The following is a 17,896-nucleotide window of genomic DNA, read 5'->3' on the forward strand; positions in this document are numbered from 1 at the left end:
ACATGATAATCCTTCAGGAATCTTGGTGTAGAGCCGATACCGTTACTCACTGTCCCCCAGAATACCAAGAAACAATTGTCCCATCAATTAAAATGCCCCTAACTAAGCGTGGAAGAGATTCTGGTGGTATACTAATTTGGTTCAAATCAGAGTTCAAAAATGACATCACAGCATAAAAAAAATGGAATCACATATTTGGTTTAAAATAAGCAAAAATTAATTGCATCCAAAAATGATCTATATTTATGCGCAATCTATGTCCCACCCTCTGAATCCCCTTATTACAAGGAGGACATGTTCCCCAACCTCCACAGTGAAATCAGCCATTTCCAGGCCCAGGGAAATGTGCTGATCTGTGGAGACCTAAATGCCCGAACAGGCACACAGCCTGACTACATCAATGAAGACGGGAACAAGCACATATTTGGACAAAATCTCCTAAAAATGTAACAAACCTACCCAGAAATAACTCCGACCACCACATAAATAAAAATGGAAGACAGCTACTGCAGTTCTGTCATGACCTGAGTCTATATATTGTCAATGGTAGGATACGAGGCGACTCTTTGGGAAGATACACCTGCAGCTCACCTCTTGGTAACAGTACAGTAGACTATATGGTCACAGACCTAGATCCATTCTCTCTCAGAGCATTTACCGTCAAGCCACTAACCCCTCTGTCCGACCACAGCCAAATCACAGTCTATCTCAAAAGGACAGAACCTAACACCAGCACCCACAACCCTCCCAGTAAGCTGTACAACATCAACCAATCATACAGATGGGAGACAAACAGCAAGGAGGAATACCAGAAAGCAATCAATAATCAAGAAATCCAGACACTATTAGATACCTTTCTGGTCACTACATACCCTCAAAGTAAAGAAGGATTAAAATGGCAGTCAAAAATGTAAACAACATATTTAAAAAGGCAGCTTTAATATCAAATTTAAAGAAAAAGCATAATGCCCCTAAAAAGATCAAAGCAGAAACATGGTTTGACAAAGACTGCAAAGAAATAAGGAAAAACTTAGACAATTATCTAATCAGAAACACAGAGATCAACAAAACCCAGATTTACGCCTTGCTTACTTTGAGACATTAAAACACTATAAACACACCCTCAGAACCAAAAAGAACAGCACAAACAGGCACAACTTACAATAATTGAGGAGTCAATCAATTCCAACAAATTTTGGGAAAACTGGAAAAAACTAAATCAAACAAAACAAGAGGAATTGGCCATCCAAAATGGTAAAATATGGAAAGATCATTTTGAAAACCTCTATAAAAACATACCACATCAAAATCACCTGGAACAGAAAAAGATCTGTGAAAAACTAAACAGACTTGAGTTAAGCATAAAAGACAATCAGAATCCATTAGACACCCCAATCACTGAGCAGGAATTGACCGACAAACTTCACGTGCTCCAATCTGGAAAAGCCAGCGGACCAGATGGAATTTTAAATGAAATGCTAAAATACAGCAACCAAAAATTACAAATGCAATTTTAAAGCTATTTAATTTGGTTCTGAGTGTGGGTTATTTCCTGAAATCTGGAATCAAGGATTAATTACCCCTATATTTAAAAGTGGAGACAAATTAGACCCCAACAACTACCGAGGCATTTGTGTGAACAGTAATCTGGGGAAGGTTCTGTGTAGTATAATAAACACAAGACTCATAGACTTCCTTATTGAGCACAATGTCTTGAGTAAAAGTCAAATTGGATTTCTACCTAAACACCGTACAACTGATCATATTTACACCCTACACACATTAGTAGAAAAACATGTCAACCAAAATAAAAACAAAATTTTTGCCTGTTTCATAGATTTCAAGAAGGCATTTGATTCAATTTGGCACAATGGTTTGTTCTACACACTTATCCAAAGTGGTGTAGGGGGTAAAGTATATGATATAATCAAATCAATGTACACCAAAAACAAATGCGGAGTCAAAATTGGAAACAAAAGAACAGAATTCTTCTCCCAGGGGCGGGGAGTGAGGCAGGGCTGCAGCTTGAGTCCCGCTCTGTTCAACATTTATATCAATGAACTGGCCAAGGCGCTGGAACAATCTGCAGCACCTGGACTCACCCTTGATGATAAAGAAATCAAATTCCTTCTCTATGCAGATGACCTGGTTCTGCTATCGCCCACAGAACATGGACTGCAGCAGAGCCTGGCTCTAGTAGAGAAACACTGTCAAGCCTGGGCCCTGACAGTGAATATGACTAAAACCAAAATTATGATCTTTCAAAGAAGATCCAGATTTCAGGGAAACAAATACAGATTCAAATTAGGAAATAAAACAATTGAACACAGTAACAATTACAGTTATTTAGGTTTAAAAATAAGCTCAACAGGAAGCTTTAACTTGGGGGTAAATGAACTGAAGGAGAAAGCACGCAGGGCATTCTATGCCATAAAGAAAAATACTCAAATTATACTGCCTGTCAAAATTTGGCTTAAAATATTCCAATCAGTGATTCAACCAATTGCATTATATGGCAGCGAAGTGTGGGGTCCGCTCACAGAGCAAGATTTTACAAAATGGGACAAACACCCCATAGAAACCCTGCATGCAGAACTCTGTAAAAACATCCTCCATGTCCAGAGGAAAGCACCAAACAATGCATGCAGGGCAGAATTAGGCCAATACCCACTATTAATTAACATCCAAAAAAGGGCAGTTAAATTTTGGATTCACCTCAAAAACAGCGACCCCCACTCTTATCATTACAAGGCCCTGAAATACCAAGAGATGAGCCCAAAGAAGAGTCCCTCAGCCAGCTAGTCTTGAAGCTTAGTTCATTAACCCCTACTAACACAAAGCAGCCTCAAGACAGCAACATACAAACAATTAGAGTCAACCAAATTATAGCAAAACATAAAGAAAATTACATCACCTATTGGGACACACAAACAAAAACACAAAGCAAATTAGAATGCTATCGGGCCCTAAAAGAGAGTACACTGTGGCAGATTACCTGACCACAGTGAAAGATTCAAAAACAAGGAAAATATTGACAAGATATAGACTCAGTGAACACAACCTGGCTATCGAGACAGGTAGACACCGGCAGACCTGGCTGCCCAGAGAGGACAGGTTGTGCTCACTTTGCGACACTGAAGAGGTGGAGACAGAGCTTCATTTCCTCACAAAATGTGAGAAATACAGAGAGACAAGGTCACTGTTCTTCCTCAAAATGAAAAAAATCTGCCCACAATTTGAGATGCACTCAGAGACAGAGAAGCTGCCATTCCTTTTGGGAGAAAGAAGGGAATGTGTAGATTTGGCAGCACAATACATTGCCACTTGCCACAAACTGAGGGACAGGGAGTAACATTGACACCAGAAAAGTAACATTATTATAGTTAATTGACACTTTGTATGTGTTATGTTCTAGATGTAGAATTTTATTTATGTGGATTGTCTGGATTTTATATTTTTTCTGTTTATTGTAGTTAAATTGTTATTGCCTGTCTGTTATATTTGTCATGTGAATGAATGCTTTGGCAATGTAAGTGTACCCTTACCATGCCAATAAAGCTTATTGAATTGAATTGAAAGAGGGAGAGAGCGAGAGGGGAGGGGGAGAGAGAGAGAGAGAGAGCGAGAGAGAGAGAGAAAGAGAGAGAGAGAGAGAGAAAGAGGGAGAGAGAGAGAGAGAGAGAGAGAGAGAGAGAGAGAGAGAGGGGGAGCGAGTGAGAGAAAGAGGAGAGAGAGAGCGAGAGAGAGAGAGGGGGAGCGAGTGAGAGAAAGAGGAGAGAGAGAGAGAGAGGGGGAGAGAGATGTGCTTAAGAAAGAGAACAAACCAGAGCGGGCTTGTGATCTAGGTCACCGAGCGTTGTACGTCAGCCCCCCCCCCCCCCCGTTGCACAACAGCCTTTCAGCTCGATGGCCGCATGCTGTGCTTACACTTGTCAATATTTATCTCTCTTCCTCCACGCACCTGCCCCTCCCCCCCCCTCCCCACCCCACCCCTTCCAAGCCCTGCGGACGAGAGGAGGGACAGGTCAAGTTCCGTTCAGACACCCGTCCGCTGCCTCCGAGGACTGCACACAAAAAAATGCACAACACCTATGCATTCTCTCAACGTGTATAAGTGGAGCACAGCACCCCCTACTGGCCCTAAGCGCCAGCTTAGAACCTCAGCAGCATCACGGGAACCCAAGAGATCAAAGGGGATTGCATATGGAGTCCAGGGTCACGCAAGGACACGGGTCATAAAACACCTCATAACCGAAATAGCGGATCGATGACACCGGCGTGGCGATGGTGTAAATATAGGCATGGGAGGCATGAGCCGGACCCTATCCCAAACCGTATGGCGACGTATTAATAGCACGTCAGCGTGCGTGCGGTTGCGTGCGAGAGCGCCAGGCTCCGTGCGAGTCTGTGGGCATGTATGTGCCTTGCATGCAAGCATGCTCGTGTGCGCGTGTGGGTATGCGCGCGTGCACATGCATGACCGTGTGTGAGTCTGTACAGGTGTGCGTGTCTGTGCGAACGTGTGAATGCGTGCATTTCTGCGTCTGCTCGTACGTGCGCTTCCAAAGTTTTGAAACGACTCCCACGCGCGCTCGAGAGGCCGAAGGCAGTCCCTGCGTCCCACAGCGTTTCGCGGTCGCGGATCCCGATGTCTGCGGAGATGCAGCCTCCCTCCCTCGCTCGCTCGCTCGCTGCGCCGTCTTCCTCCATCTGTTGCCTTCCTCCGCTGCCTCCAGCTCCTTACACATCTCTCTCCCTCTCCCTCTCTCTCTCTCTGTCTCTCTCTCTCTCTCTCTCTCCCTCTCTCTCTCCCTCTCTCTCTCTCTCTCTCTCTCTCTCTCTCTCTCTCTCTCTGTCTCTCTCTCTCTCTCTCTCTCTCTTTCGGGGAGCAATGGTGCCCTGGAGCTGAACCCCCTCTCTCGCGGGCCTGCCCCGCGTCCTCCCTCCTCCGTCGCTACGGTGCGAAGGCCTCGTTATTTTCAGCCTGTGGCGACCGGGCGTCAGTCGGCGGGGGTCGTGCTGCGGTTCGCCCAAGCGCTGAATGAAACGAACTGCCACGCGCCGCAGCGTGATTCCCAACACGGGCCGGGCCGTCTTACACCGTACGCCAGAAATGAATTCAATTCAAATGAATAAGCTTTACAAACGGAGCAAAATTAAGGCTTTTCAAATACTTATATGTTATATATATATGTTCTAGATATGTTCTAGAAACGGGGCGTTGCCCACCGGGCGGCAGTGGTGGCCGTACTCGCAGGTAGAGCAGCAGCTGCAGCCGATTATAATGACCAGGGCTGCTGCTCATTAGCTGATCACTGGGCCTTACGAAAGGCTTTACTCCCAGGCCTGAAAGGAGAGAACTTTTCTCTTTGGCTGCTGTTGTGGCTGTTTATTGTTTTTTTTGTTGCGGCTGGTTTATCGTTTTTGTTGTGGCTGCTTTATCGTTTTTGTTGTGGATTCTTTGTGGCATGACCCGTTGAGATTTCTGTGTTCCCTATTTCCAGTTTTAAGAAGAGTTTCGGTTGTTTTTTTCAGTTACAGGTCTAAATTTTTTAGAGTGGATCTTGATCGCTGCTGACCTTTCTGTGAAATAACAGAACAGAACAGAACAGAACAGAACAGGAAGAATCTGAAAGGCAGAGACTATTTTTAACCCTCTGACATCATCCACTGTCATTGGAGTTGCCATTGTGTTCATTTTTCCAATAAATGGGGCGAGAGCAAGTTGAACGTTCATAAGCATATGTAAGCTTGAGCTTTTCACATGTTTTTTTTTAAATATTCCAGCTTAAAACTCAAACAGTGAGTCCAATGTAATACGCTAGCTGGCTGCATCGCTACATCCAACCTGAGCCGGTCCTGTCTGCAGACCACAAGTCAACAGGCATTTTGATTCCGACGGCAAGTGGCTGTGGCGTGTAAAATGACCTCTTCGAGGCGGTTCAGGGCCGTGCCTGAGGGTTCGATTACCCGCCGTCTCTCAGATCCCCCGTCGGCCGCATTCTGACGAACGGCACCGCGGCCGATGCGAAGGCCAGTTCGGCTCCGGTATTTTTTTCCCATACCTTCGGTTTCAAAAGAAAGGTCAGCGCAGAACGTAACGCTGGCCCCTCAACATGCGACGCCGCTGTGCGCGCTCTGTCACCCCGGCCTGAAAGCACTCCACAGCAGTCGGACAGGAAAGAGCCGTGCTCCATGTGACCGCTCACAAACATCTGCAACTAGTTCCGGTCGTTCAGTCAGGGAGGAGAGGTAAAAAATAAAAAAAAAACGATATAATTGATCATTTTCAAGCAGTAAATACTGTGTTTTTCAGAGGGAAGACAAGCGAGTGGAGAGTGAAAGAGTGAGAGAGAAAATGGAAGAGAGACAGAGAGGGAGAGAGAATTTATGCTCCTTTATTGAAACAAAAGGCTTTCCACAATTACCTCAAAACCCACCACCAACCCCCCGTTTACAAACCCAAATCTCCCATCCCTACCCACGGCCTCAAAAAAAGAAAAACCCAAAGATAATGCGCCCAACCCCAACACTCAACCTAAACATATGTTCGTCTCTTCTTCATTAACCACACAAACAGCCATGCTAATACACCACAGAGAGAGAGAGAGAGAGAGAGAGAGAGAGACAGAGAGGGAGGAGGGGTGGACGGGAGGAGGAGAGCTCATGTGGGGGAAAAGCGTAGAACCTTCCCGCCCGCGGCAGTTCAAAGCCCGTCGGTCCCCGCCGCGCGCGGCCAGGACCGAAACCGCCGCGGTTCGGGGAACCGTCGAGTTTTTTGAAAGGTTAAGCAAATTTAAAAAAAAGGGGGGGGGGTGGGGGTCACAAAATGGCCCCCGCGCTGCGTGACCCTGACCTTCAGACCCCCGCCGAGGAGAACGCCGAGCCCGAGCGGCGACCCGCTCTTATCGCCCGACCTCCGGTCTGCCGATGATTAACCAACGCGCACGTATACGACAAAACAAAAAAAAACGCACGGCGCTTTACATCGCTCCTAAACAAACAGCCGAAGCCCCCCCCCCCCTTTTACCTTCCCGGGCGGACGCTGTTTATTCAGTAACTGGGCCCGGTCAGGTGAGGCTGTGGCGAGTCATTGTTCAAATCCTATAGGCAGGCCCGAATGACCCGTGACCTGCGAACTCTTGTCCCCAGATATCCCCGGCGGCGGCCACAAAAGCCTTTGGGGGGGGGGGGGCGTCCTGATTAGGGTGAGGCTCACTGAGAAGTCGTTGAAAAGCCCCAGTCTAACAAAGCATTTCCTTTTTTTTTTTTTAACTCACAGAAAACAACCTTGTGTTAAAAGTGGCATTTCCAGCTGAGGAAGCGCGTCTGACGAGACGTTCTGAAAGACAGGCACAGGAAAGCAGGTCACGCGCATAGATCTGGGCTCTCTGCACTGCACTTTTCTTTTACGCCATTTTTTTTTTCAAAATTCGGTACTGCCGTCCGAACCTCTCCATTGATCGACGTGCCGCATGCGTGAAGCTGAAGCATATGCGGTCCCCTGATAACCCCCCCCACCCCCGTGTGCGGTTCAGTCCGCCGTTGTCTGCACTGCAGGTGGGACACGTCTCGGAAAACCGGTTTCGTTATCTCACAAGGGGTTCCCAGAGAGGCTCGGTGACCCCCTGACGCGCAGACGCGCGCCCTGTCCGTCGTTTGCGGTCGGGCGTTCGGTCGGGCAGCTTCCGCGGTGGCGGAGCGAGCCGCTCACCTGGAGTGGGCGGGCAGGGGCACCTGGTCCTTCTCCCAGGTGATGCTCGGAGCGGGCAGGCCATCCACGCGGCACTCGAAGCGCGCCGCGCCCCCCGCGGGCACCGCCTGGGCCTCCGGGTGATGGAGGAAACGGGACAGGCCTGCGGAGAGAGAGAGGAGGGCAGGGGGCGGGGTCACACCGGAGCGATCCGTTTCCTGCAACGAGCACCGTCACAGACCAGAATCGCGGGGTCAGGGGTGACCACCAATGGGAAGGGCCCTGGACCACTGATTGACAAGTCACATTGGCTATCCTGCCAATAATGTGGATGCTGTACCCTTGAGCCAGGCTTTAGCATAGAAAGCATACAAAAACTCATACAGAGATCATCGGCAGAGTCTATAAAGCAATTAATGAACATTTATAGGTTGAATGGTCATGAAACCATTGAATTTTCCTGAATCATAAACACGATACTGTAGGCTTACCTTGACAATGTCATAACTGGCTAGAGAAATTAATATTTGCCTAAATTAGTAACATTTAAAGACACGACACAAACTGTTCCCTGGCCTTCTGGCAATTATATACAGAAGTAGTTCAACCCTGTAACGGTAGCACTGTATAACGCTGCCAAGGTCCGTTAATAATCAATCTGTCCCTCGGCATGCAACGTTAATGTAAACACGCTGAAATTATTGTGAGGTTTGCTTTCAGCGTTTGTGTGAGTTACGTGCATTCTGAGTGATTCCGCGCGTGCGGCTTGTATGTGGTTCTGTGTGAGGGAGCGTGTTCTGAGTGAGCGCGTGTGCATTCTGAGTAACTGACTGCGCAAGTTCTGTGTTTTATGTTCTGAGTGAGTGCCTACGTGTGCATGTGTGTGTGCGTGTGTGTACGTGCGTGTGTGTTCTGAGTGAGTGCCTACATGTGCATGTGTGTGTGTGTGTGTGTACGTGTGTGTGTACATGCGAGCATGTGTGAGCGTGAGTGAGTGCACGTGCATTCTGAGCAAACGACTGTGTAAGCTGTATGCTCTGAATTTGCGTGCGTGTGCGTGAGCATGCGCATGTGGAAAACGTCAGGCGATCAAAGTAGCAGCATGCTAAGAAACATTTTGGCTAAACAAAGCAGTCACGAGAGGGAAGCAGCTTGTCTAGCTTTGTTTTTACGTCCCAGTGTTTTTGTGTGCTTTGTTCTGTTGCTGCCGCGTTTGTTTCCGCCTCCCCTTACAGACAGAGATAATGTCGTCGCGGTCCTGTGGCGGAGACGCAGATCCGAAGCTGCGCCGGAGAGAGGACGCGCACCATCTTTAGGACATAATCGATCTAACTCCCTGCTTCGCTGCATAAAAAACGCCTGCTTGCCTTTTATATATCACTTTGTGCTTAATTGGGTCTTCTTTCGGGTTGTGCTTATTGCTGAGGAGGCTTCGTGTGTGTTACTGTGCGTCCGATAGCGCACGCCTGGTTGCTGTAAGGCGGGTGGGTTTCGGGTCGTGACGCTGGAAGGTTTGGTGGACGGTCCTTCACCGTGAGAGGATGTGAGAAGGCCAGTGGGGGGGGGGGTTGGGGGTCTTCTCACATCTCTCACGATCCGTCTCTCTCTCGCTTCGCTCCATTTTGAAATTAACGTCAGCGCTCTTCACTTTGCCCTTGTAGGGGCCGCGAGGCCAGCAGCTCTTCACCGTTCCTCACGGCTTAATTGACCAATCAGAGCGCAAATGTACAAGTCGATTCAAGCAACCTGCTTTTCTTTAGGTCTTTCTGATCTTTCAATGGACGTAAGAGCATACGGGGTCTCTGAGAGCTAAAGCGACTGCTGCAGCAGCTCGATGTCAATCGGAGCCCCGGCACAGCACAAAAGTAACGTGGGCGTGCTGACGCGTTTCAGCCAAGGCCTTCGGCGAAGCGCGTCAACATCGGCCGATAAAGCTTCGGCGAGGACGTCTCCGCATCGAGTCTCACACTTAGCCGTTTAGCACGAATAATATTAGCGCTAGCACACCAGCTCGCACACAACACAAAAGCTATCTGGGTTTATTAAAAGGTTAAAATATTCCCAGATAAAATTTTAATTGGTAACAATTGGGAAAAAAGTATGGCTATCTGGCTCTCATGGCCCGGTTAGCCAGGCTTATCTTTAGCCGAAGACTGGCGCAATGTTTGTACTGTTCCAATTGATTTGTCCCTAATGTGACCTTTTTCTCTCCCCCCCTGGGACCCGAGTTTGTTTTCTTGGGGGGAAACAATCATGAGGTTGTTTCGTGTTTACAGCCAGAGCCCGTGACAGTCACAGCCGTGTGCAAACGTACAACCATTCCAGTTTCGCTCAGCTCCTCCGTAGAACCCCCTTTCTACGAAATCGAAACCAGGCCGCCTGGGGAATTAGAGGGCCGTGGATAACTCTTAACTTTTTTCGGTTAGCATATGATTATAAAACTCAAAACGGAGCTGCACCCCGGGCTGTGTCTCTGTCTGGCTCCACACCTTGAACGAAGAACTCCCTTTTCTAAACAACAATAATAAGCGTTTCACGCATTCGGTGCCTGTCATAGACTTTTACCCATTTCCGTCAGCTAAAAGGAGATCGTGAACTGAGCCAACGTGCGTCGTGCGTTTTTCTGCCTGCAAGTTATCTTTTCTCACCCTGGCGAACATGTGTTATCTGTCAGGGCGTGGAAGATGTACAGTACAGCAAATATGATCAGCTCAGCAGGGCTCTGGAAAAGTGCCAGCTCCACATGCATCCAAGGCGGTTGAAACACTTGCGTTGATAACAGTACAAAAGAACATTCGACAGATTACTACTTTCACAAAACAGCTTCGTCACTAGTGGTTATTTGTCCTTGACTCCATAGGTCTCTCTCTCTCTCTCTCTGTTCCGTTTCTCTTTCTCTCTCTCTCTCTCTCTGTCCTTTTTCTTGCTTGTTCTCCCTCTCAGTTGTTTATTGCTCTCTCTCTTTCTTTCCCCATTCTCCGGCCTCTCCGCTATCAGATTACAGCTCTCTTTCCACTCCCCTACTGCCTTTCCGATAATCCCACCCAAGACCCCCCGGACTCAGCCTGTCCTGAGCTCACCTCTCTCTCTCTCTCTCTCTCTCTCTCTCCCCTCCGCTTCTTTGTCTTTCCCACGAGCGCTAACACCTCAGACTGCAGACCATTCCAGCAGAAAGGTCAGGACGCACGCAAGCGGGCAGAATTAGCATACAGCCCCCGGGGCCCGCGCCGCCGCCGTCTAGTACAGAGAGCGAGGAGGGAAGGGCGAAAGGAGAGGGAAAGACGGAGTTTTTTTTTCCCGCGTGACTTTTCTCGCCCTCTCTCTCGCTCGCCCTCTGTATAAACGGGGGTGGAGAGCGCATCGGGCTCTCCTCGCTGTCGGAACGCCCGCGCGAACGCGGGCCCCCACCCCGCCCCCTCCACGAAGTCCCGTCTCCCTCCCTCTCTCTCGCCACCCCAGAGGGAACCTGATTTGTCGGCACCCTCCAAAAGGCACACTTTTTACGTACACGGGAATCTTTTATTTCCGTCCGCCGCTCTTCGCGAAAACTCCCGACCAGACGGAGTGACCTCTTAAAAAATAAGGAGCGCGCGAAGGCCGGGACGAAGGGGGAGAAAAACCGAAGCGAGACGATAGCGACGGACGTCACGAACCCGGCGACAAAACGAAGCCTGCAGCGTTCTGAAGAGCGGCACGTTAAGAGCAAAGGCGAAAGAGAGAGCGGAACCGAATCTCTACGTCCTTCCCCTCTGCCAAACCCCCCCCACCCCCACCCCTCTGCCACACCCCCGCAGCCCCACCCCCACCCCACCCCCACCCCGGAGACGGGCCCCGCGCTGCCCGCCGGACTCTACCTGCGCTGGAGGGACCGTCGAGCACACAATCGGGCCCTTGTCTCTCCCAGGTGAGGTCACGGCCCCGTGGAAGACACGGGCCCCAGGAATGCGCCTTCTTTTTTTCCCCCAGCGCGAGCCGACCGGGGGGGTTCAGCGCGGTCGGCTCAGTCCACCCACCCCTGCCTGCCCGTGCGTGCTGGCGCGCGTTCGTTTATTTAAGGCGGTATTCCCCAGATAAGACGCGTACGACGCACGGGCACCGGCAGCGGTGAGAGAAACATGGAATTCTGTCAGGACCACTGTCATCAAGTAGAACTTTATTGACAATAAAGGCAATACAGTTATGTTTGGCGGTATGGCTCTGTTCTGGAGCTCTCCCGCCAACCACGCAGCCCGCGTGGATAAGGCCGGGAGGCCAGCAGCCAAACCCCCCCTAGAGGGGTACACACAGAACAGATCCAGCAGCAAAGCAGTTTTTAACACATATGAATGGAGCAAATGCAATTTCTTAACACATAGGAATGGAGAATGCAAATTCTTGACGCATGGGGATGGAGCTGGGGTGGTGGAGGGGATTTACGAAGCAACGTGCAGCGCTTGCATGCAGGAGGAGCAGCCGAATGAGTAGAGGGAGGCTGTTTAAGTAGACCGCCCTGTTAGTGAATGTACTGTGATAGGCGAACATCACTCAGCTGAGCCATCAGCTGATTCGGCCGGAGCGCTTGACTCTCGTGACCTGCCAGAACTACGCGAGCTCCATTAAGGGGAGCTGAGGGAGCGGGGTTTCAGAGGACAGGAAGCGAAGGAGGGGGCACGGTTTCAGAGGGCAGGAAGCGCAGGAGGGGGCGTGGTTATAGAGGACAGGAAGCGCAGGAGGGGGCGTGGTTATAGAGGACAGGAAGCGCAGGAGGGGGGCGTGGTTATAGAGGACAGGAAGCGCAGGGGGGGCGGGGTTTCAGAGAACAGGAAGCGCAGGAGGGGGGCGTGGTTATAGAGGACAGGAAGGGCAGGAGGGGGCGTGGTTAGAGAGGGCAGGAAGCGCAGGAGGGGGCGCGGTTATAGAGGGCAGGAAGCGCAGGAGGGGGCGGGGTTTCAGAGAACAGGAAGCGCAGGAGGGGCGGGGTTTCAGAGGACAGGAAGCGCAGGAGGGGGGGCGTGGTTATAGAGGGCAGGAAGCGTAGGAGGGGGGCGTGGTTATAGAGGGCAGGAAGCGCAGGAGGGGGGCGTGGTTATAGAGGGCAGGAAGCGCAGGAGGGGCGGGGTTTCAGAGAACAGGAAGCGCAGGAGGGGGCGGGGTTTCAGAGGGCAGGAAGCGCAGGAGGGGGCGGGGTTATAGAGGGCAGAAAGCGCAGGAGGGGGCGTGGTTATAGAGGGCAGGAAGCGCAGGAGGGGGGCGTGGTTATAGAGGGCAGGAAGCGCAGGAGGGGGTGTGGTTATAGAGGGCAGGAAGCGCAGGAGGGGGGCGTGGTTTCAGAGTACAGGAAGCGCAGGAGGGGGCGTGGTTATAGAGGGCAGGAAGCACAGGAGGGGGCGTGGTTTCAGAGAACAGGAAGTGCAGGAGGGGGCGTGGTTATAGAGGGCAGGAAGCGCAGGAGGGGGCGTGGTTATAGAGGGCAGGAAGCGCAGGAGGGGGGCGTGGTTATAGAGGGCAGGAAGCGCAGGAGGGGGGCGTGGTTATAGAGGGCAGGAAGCGCAGGAGGGGGGCGTGGTTATAGAGGGCAGGAAGCGCAGGAGGGGGGCGTGGTTATAGAGGGCAGGAAGCGCAGGAGGGGGCGTGGTTATAGAGAACAGGAAGCGCATGAGGGGGCGTGGTTATAGAGGGCAGGAAGCGCAGGAGGGGGCGTGGTTATAGAGAACAGGAAGCGCATGAGGGGGCGTGGTTATAGAGGGTAGGAAGCGCAGGAGGGGGGGCGCGGCGCTTACTGGTGAGGTGCACGGCGAGGGTGCGGCTGACGAGCGCCCCGGACGGGCCGGCCGAAACGCAGCTGTAGCCCCCCTCCACCCCGAGCGGCAGCCTCCCTTCCTGGACCAGCACCGCCAGGGAGCCGTTGGGGAGGGCGCGCGCCGCCTCGCCGTCCTGCACCGGCTCCCCGTCCCGCAGCCAGGTGACGTTGAGCGGGCTCTCGCCGGCCCCCAGGTGGCAGTCCAGCAGGAGGGGGTGTCCGGGCTCCAGCACCACGCTGACAGGCCCCGCCCTGCAGCTCAACTCCACCGACGCTGGCTTTTCTGTGAGAGGAGAGAGAGAGGGGGAGAGGGGGGGGGGAGAGGGGAAGAGGGTGAGAGAGAGAGGGAGGGAGGGAGGGAGGGGAGAGAAGGAGAGCAGGGGGGAGAGAGAGAGACAGAGGGACAGAAAGGGAGAGAGAGATAGAGGGAAAGCGGGAGAGAGAGAGGAAAGAAAGGGAGAGAGAGGAAGAGAGGGAGAGAAAGCAAAACGAGTGGGAAAACAGAGAGGGAGGGGGCCAGAGAGGGAGGCAGAGAGGGAGTGGGGGGGGGAAGGGGGAGAGATGGTAAATCCTGGCTGACATGACTTATCTCACCGGCATTGTACAGCGCACAGACGAGCCAATTCCACGGCACAACTTTGTGTGCCGGAGAAACGGGCCGGCCAGAGAGAGACGCGGAGAGAAAGGGGAGGAGGCGGTCAGAACAGGGCAAGGAAGGGGGGGGCCATTTTGGGTGGAAATTAGGAATGTTATTGTCGCCAGAGCGCATGAAGGTCAGGGAGAGGGCAAGCTGGCTCAAAACACAGGCGAAGGGAAACGGTGCGAATCAGACGGAGAAGAAACGGAGATAACTACACCTCTAAGATGGCCTAAAACTAGACAAAAGCGCACTTCCCCCATCCACAGAGTCACCCTTTCGGGAAGAGTCCCAGCATTCTAACGAGCGGCTTATTTTCCAGCCGTAACATTTCACGTGGGCTCGCGCTGTTTTTTTCTCCCCCGACGGTTTTCATTTTCGTGAGTAACTGATTCTTTCCTCCTTTTTTTTTTTTTCCTTCAAACGCAGCACAGCCGAGAGCCGAGAGCTGGCAGCGGACGCGCGAGATCTGAAATAAACCGCGAATGAAGAAGTCGCGCCTCGACGTTCGAAGCGCGACGTCGGGAAAACTGAGGACGCGCCACCGCGCGCGGCCTAGCGCGCACGCGCTCCTCCTTCAGCGAGGAGGCGGCTTAATTAGGCTAATGGGCGACAGAATGATTTCCTTGATTAAAATCGGCGCTGACCCTCTCGCCGCCTCTCCCCCGTACGCGCCGCGCCGAACGCAAAGGGCTCTTCGTGTTCCGAAGCCGTGTTCCGGCTCCGATACGGAAAATAAACGGGTCCGTTTTAACGTACGTACTGTATAGCCTACGTACCGTAACTTTAAAACTGCAGTAACGGTAATTTACAAAACAGTGTAAGCCATTTAGAAGAACACTACTAAAGAAGAACAGTACTGACGATGACCCAAACAATTCAAAGTATTGTTTTGTTTGTCTAATAAACCCAATATCAGTAGGGTTGTCTGTGTGTAAATATTGGATATAATGTTACTTTTCAAACTAAATAAATACTTAATTTAAATAGGCTACATATAGCTCATGTTAGCTTACGATGGACCATTGCAACTCCCTTATAGGAAGATTTCACTTTCTAGGGTTTTGTGATATTTCTGTTTTAGTGTAGCCTATGTTTTCAATGGGCCAAGACAGTTTTGGGTGTGAGATGAAGGTATTTTAGACATGCAGAGGAGTTTCTGACGACCAACCAGCTTTACAACAGTGTTGTACATGTGGTATAAAGCAAGAAAACAGACTTCAAGAAACAAAAGCTGTTGTACCTGCAACCATTATTGCCAAAAGGGGCAAAGCCACCGATTTAGCCTAGATTTTAATATTTATTCTCAAATTGGATATAGCCTAATTTCTACATGTTTACTATTTATTGCTTTGACAACACAGGTCTACCTTGAGTGGTCCCAGCAATAGCTCATCTTTGAAGTTGAATTGGTGCTGAGTGAAGGTGGCTAATGGACGGAATAGCGCCCAAAGGGAGAGGGAGGAGCAACTGCGTGAGCGAGCTGCTGGCCGTGTCTGAACCACTATTTGTCTCTCACCTCGCGAGACACTAACAACGCAAGGATGAGAGAATCTGTTTGACGAACGGAACGCAAATGGTTTCTTCGCGTTTGCATGTACCCTCACGAATCATTCATTGTAAGGGTGCTGACAATGAATGAAGGAGAGAATTGGGTAAGGCCCGGGGGGGAATAACTTAGTTCCTTAAGTAACTGCTTTCCAAGTTAGCAGATACAAGGCGGCGGCACCGCGTAATGTGCTTGGTGTGGATGCGGAGCAGCTTGGCTGGGCGATTCCTCTCAAACTCAGATTCATTACATTACATGTCATTACAGGCATTTGGCAGACGCTCTTATCCAGAGCGACATACAACAAAGTTATAACCATAACCAGGAACAAGTATGTCGAAAACCCCTAGAGAGAAGTACCGGTCCAAGTGCAGGGAACAACCGCATAGTTCAACTTGGACCCTGTAGGTTAAACTGATTAACACTGACACACACGAGAACAGCAACAACGCAGTCTATGCAAAAATACAAACAGTATTTAAGACAGGTGCATTAACTAAGTCGCCTACAAAACAGCTACCAAGTTACAACCCTTAGCTTAAAGTCATTTAAGAGATTACAGGGAGGTAGGGAGGGGTGGGGAGAGGTGCAGCCTGAAGAGGTGAGTCTTCAGTTGTCGCTTGAAGATTCTCTCGCGTGTTCATGTGAGGTAACTGCCTGCCGTGACTACACAGCCCGTACGGCAGAACAAGCCTGGCCCTGGAGACCCTCAGGGTTCGCCGCTTTTCCCTTTCATCTTTATATCAGAGCCACACTTCAGGCCCAATAAACCCAGTGCGGTGACCGAGATTTTAATTTCAGTTCAATCAATTTTATTCCGTAATATGATGAATCCCTGCGATAGATTGGCGACCTGCCCAGGCTGTATTCCTGCCTCTCACCCGGTGCACGCTGGGAAAGGCTCCAGGACCCCCCGTGACCCCGGCCAGGATAAGCAGGTATAGATAATGAACGAATGGATGGATGGAGTATGAGGTATTTCTCGTAGAGGCGGCAAGCACACTGGCATGAGTTACTTATCAGTATCAAGTTCAGACAGCAGCTTCTACAGTAAAGCCACAGTGCACCATTTTTTCATTTCAGAGTCAGTAAATAACAGGTTTCAGTTTGCATCATGTTGAACTGAAATTATATTTGACCAGCTAAAATGACTGTTGCCATTTTCAGTTTCTCCAATCGTAGAAAAGCAAAGCTTACTTAGCATAGCAACCATTGATAATATACTGGCCAGCTTCTTAAAAATATTACCACCCAACCGAGTATTTTCATTAAAAAAAAAAAAAAGATAGCATTAGCAAGCGGTCGATACGTGTTACGGCATTTTCAAGTGGAACTTGTTTTATAATGTTATTTATAACAAACACAAATCAAATTGATGGCCAATGTGCATGATCGGATCGGTGTTGCAACTGAAGAGGAAGCAGCAGATTAAATTTCACACTCAAGATGTAGGCTACAGTACGTAACTGAGAACCAGAGGAGATACATTTAAAGTTAGACACTGTTTACCTGGAAACAGAGAATTTTCATTTGGAAACAAAAACTTTTTACGTTTAAATTAAAAACTGGGCACACAACATCGTATAGCTTCCACACATTGTGACTGCAAGATCCCTTTTAACATGTGAGCCACAGAATCAAAGTTCAAAGCCTTTTAACCCCAAGGATATCCTCCTGGATCTAGGCTATATTTACTTAATCTGCATTTAAGTCTTACAGGCAAAATAAAACAGGTATGCTGCTTTATTCAATTTATATTAGGCTATATCTTGTTCATACCCGAGGGTGTGGCTTAAAATGTAATTACTAATGGGTGTGGTTAATTTAGACCACAGTTGAGCCTTGGGGATTGAAGTCCCATTCTTAAATATTCCCAAATGTTCTGAATATCATAAAGAGACCCTCATTTGTAACAGGGCCCTTGATAAGCATGAGTAAACCCGTGTTTCCGGGCTTCAGCAGTAGTTTCCATTAATGCCTGTCCCCTTCTCTGAACACTGGAGACAGAATAAGAATTCTTCACAAGGAGGCAAAAGAACATGATAATTCCTTTCCCTTGTGTTCATCTGAGACGTGCAACAGGCGGCTTTGTGCAAATTTCGTCCTAAATCCAAAGGGACATTAAACTTGATGGGTACATGAGCTACAGGGTATTGTGAACAGGGCCAGAGAAATACATTCTACACAACACATTCATGAAGGCTCTTAGATCACGTTGAACGTTCATCTCCATGTTAA

General features: G+C 49.8%; 1 protein-coding gene across 1 annotated transcript in view; it reads right to left on the bottom strand.

The window, feature by feature from the left end:
• The window catches only part of igdcc4 (immunoglobulin superfamily, DCC subclass, member 4), a 70,187-nt gene that overhangs the window by 35,861 nt on the left and 16,430 nt on the right, over window positions 1-17,896 (bottom strand). The window contains exons 2-3 of the mRNA XM_064336002.1: window positions 13,453-13,755; window positions 7,715-7,856 (exon numbers count right to left, since the gene is read on the bottom strand). Coding sequence (XP_064192072.1) covers window positions 7,715-7,856; window positions 13,453-13,755 — 445 coding nt within the window. The remainder of the gene's footprint in view (window positions 1-7,714; window positions 7,857-13,452; window positions 13,756-17,896) is intronic.

This window comes from Anguilla rostrata, chromosome 5 (genome assembly GCF_018555375.3).
Source record: "Anguilla rostrata isolate EN2019 chromosome 5, ASM1855537v3, whole genome shotgun sequence".
NCBI lineage: Eukaryota > Metazoa > Chordata > Actinopteri > Anguilliformes > Anguillidae > Anguilla > Anguilla rostrata.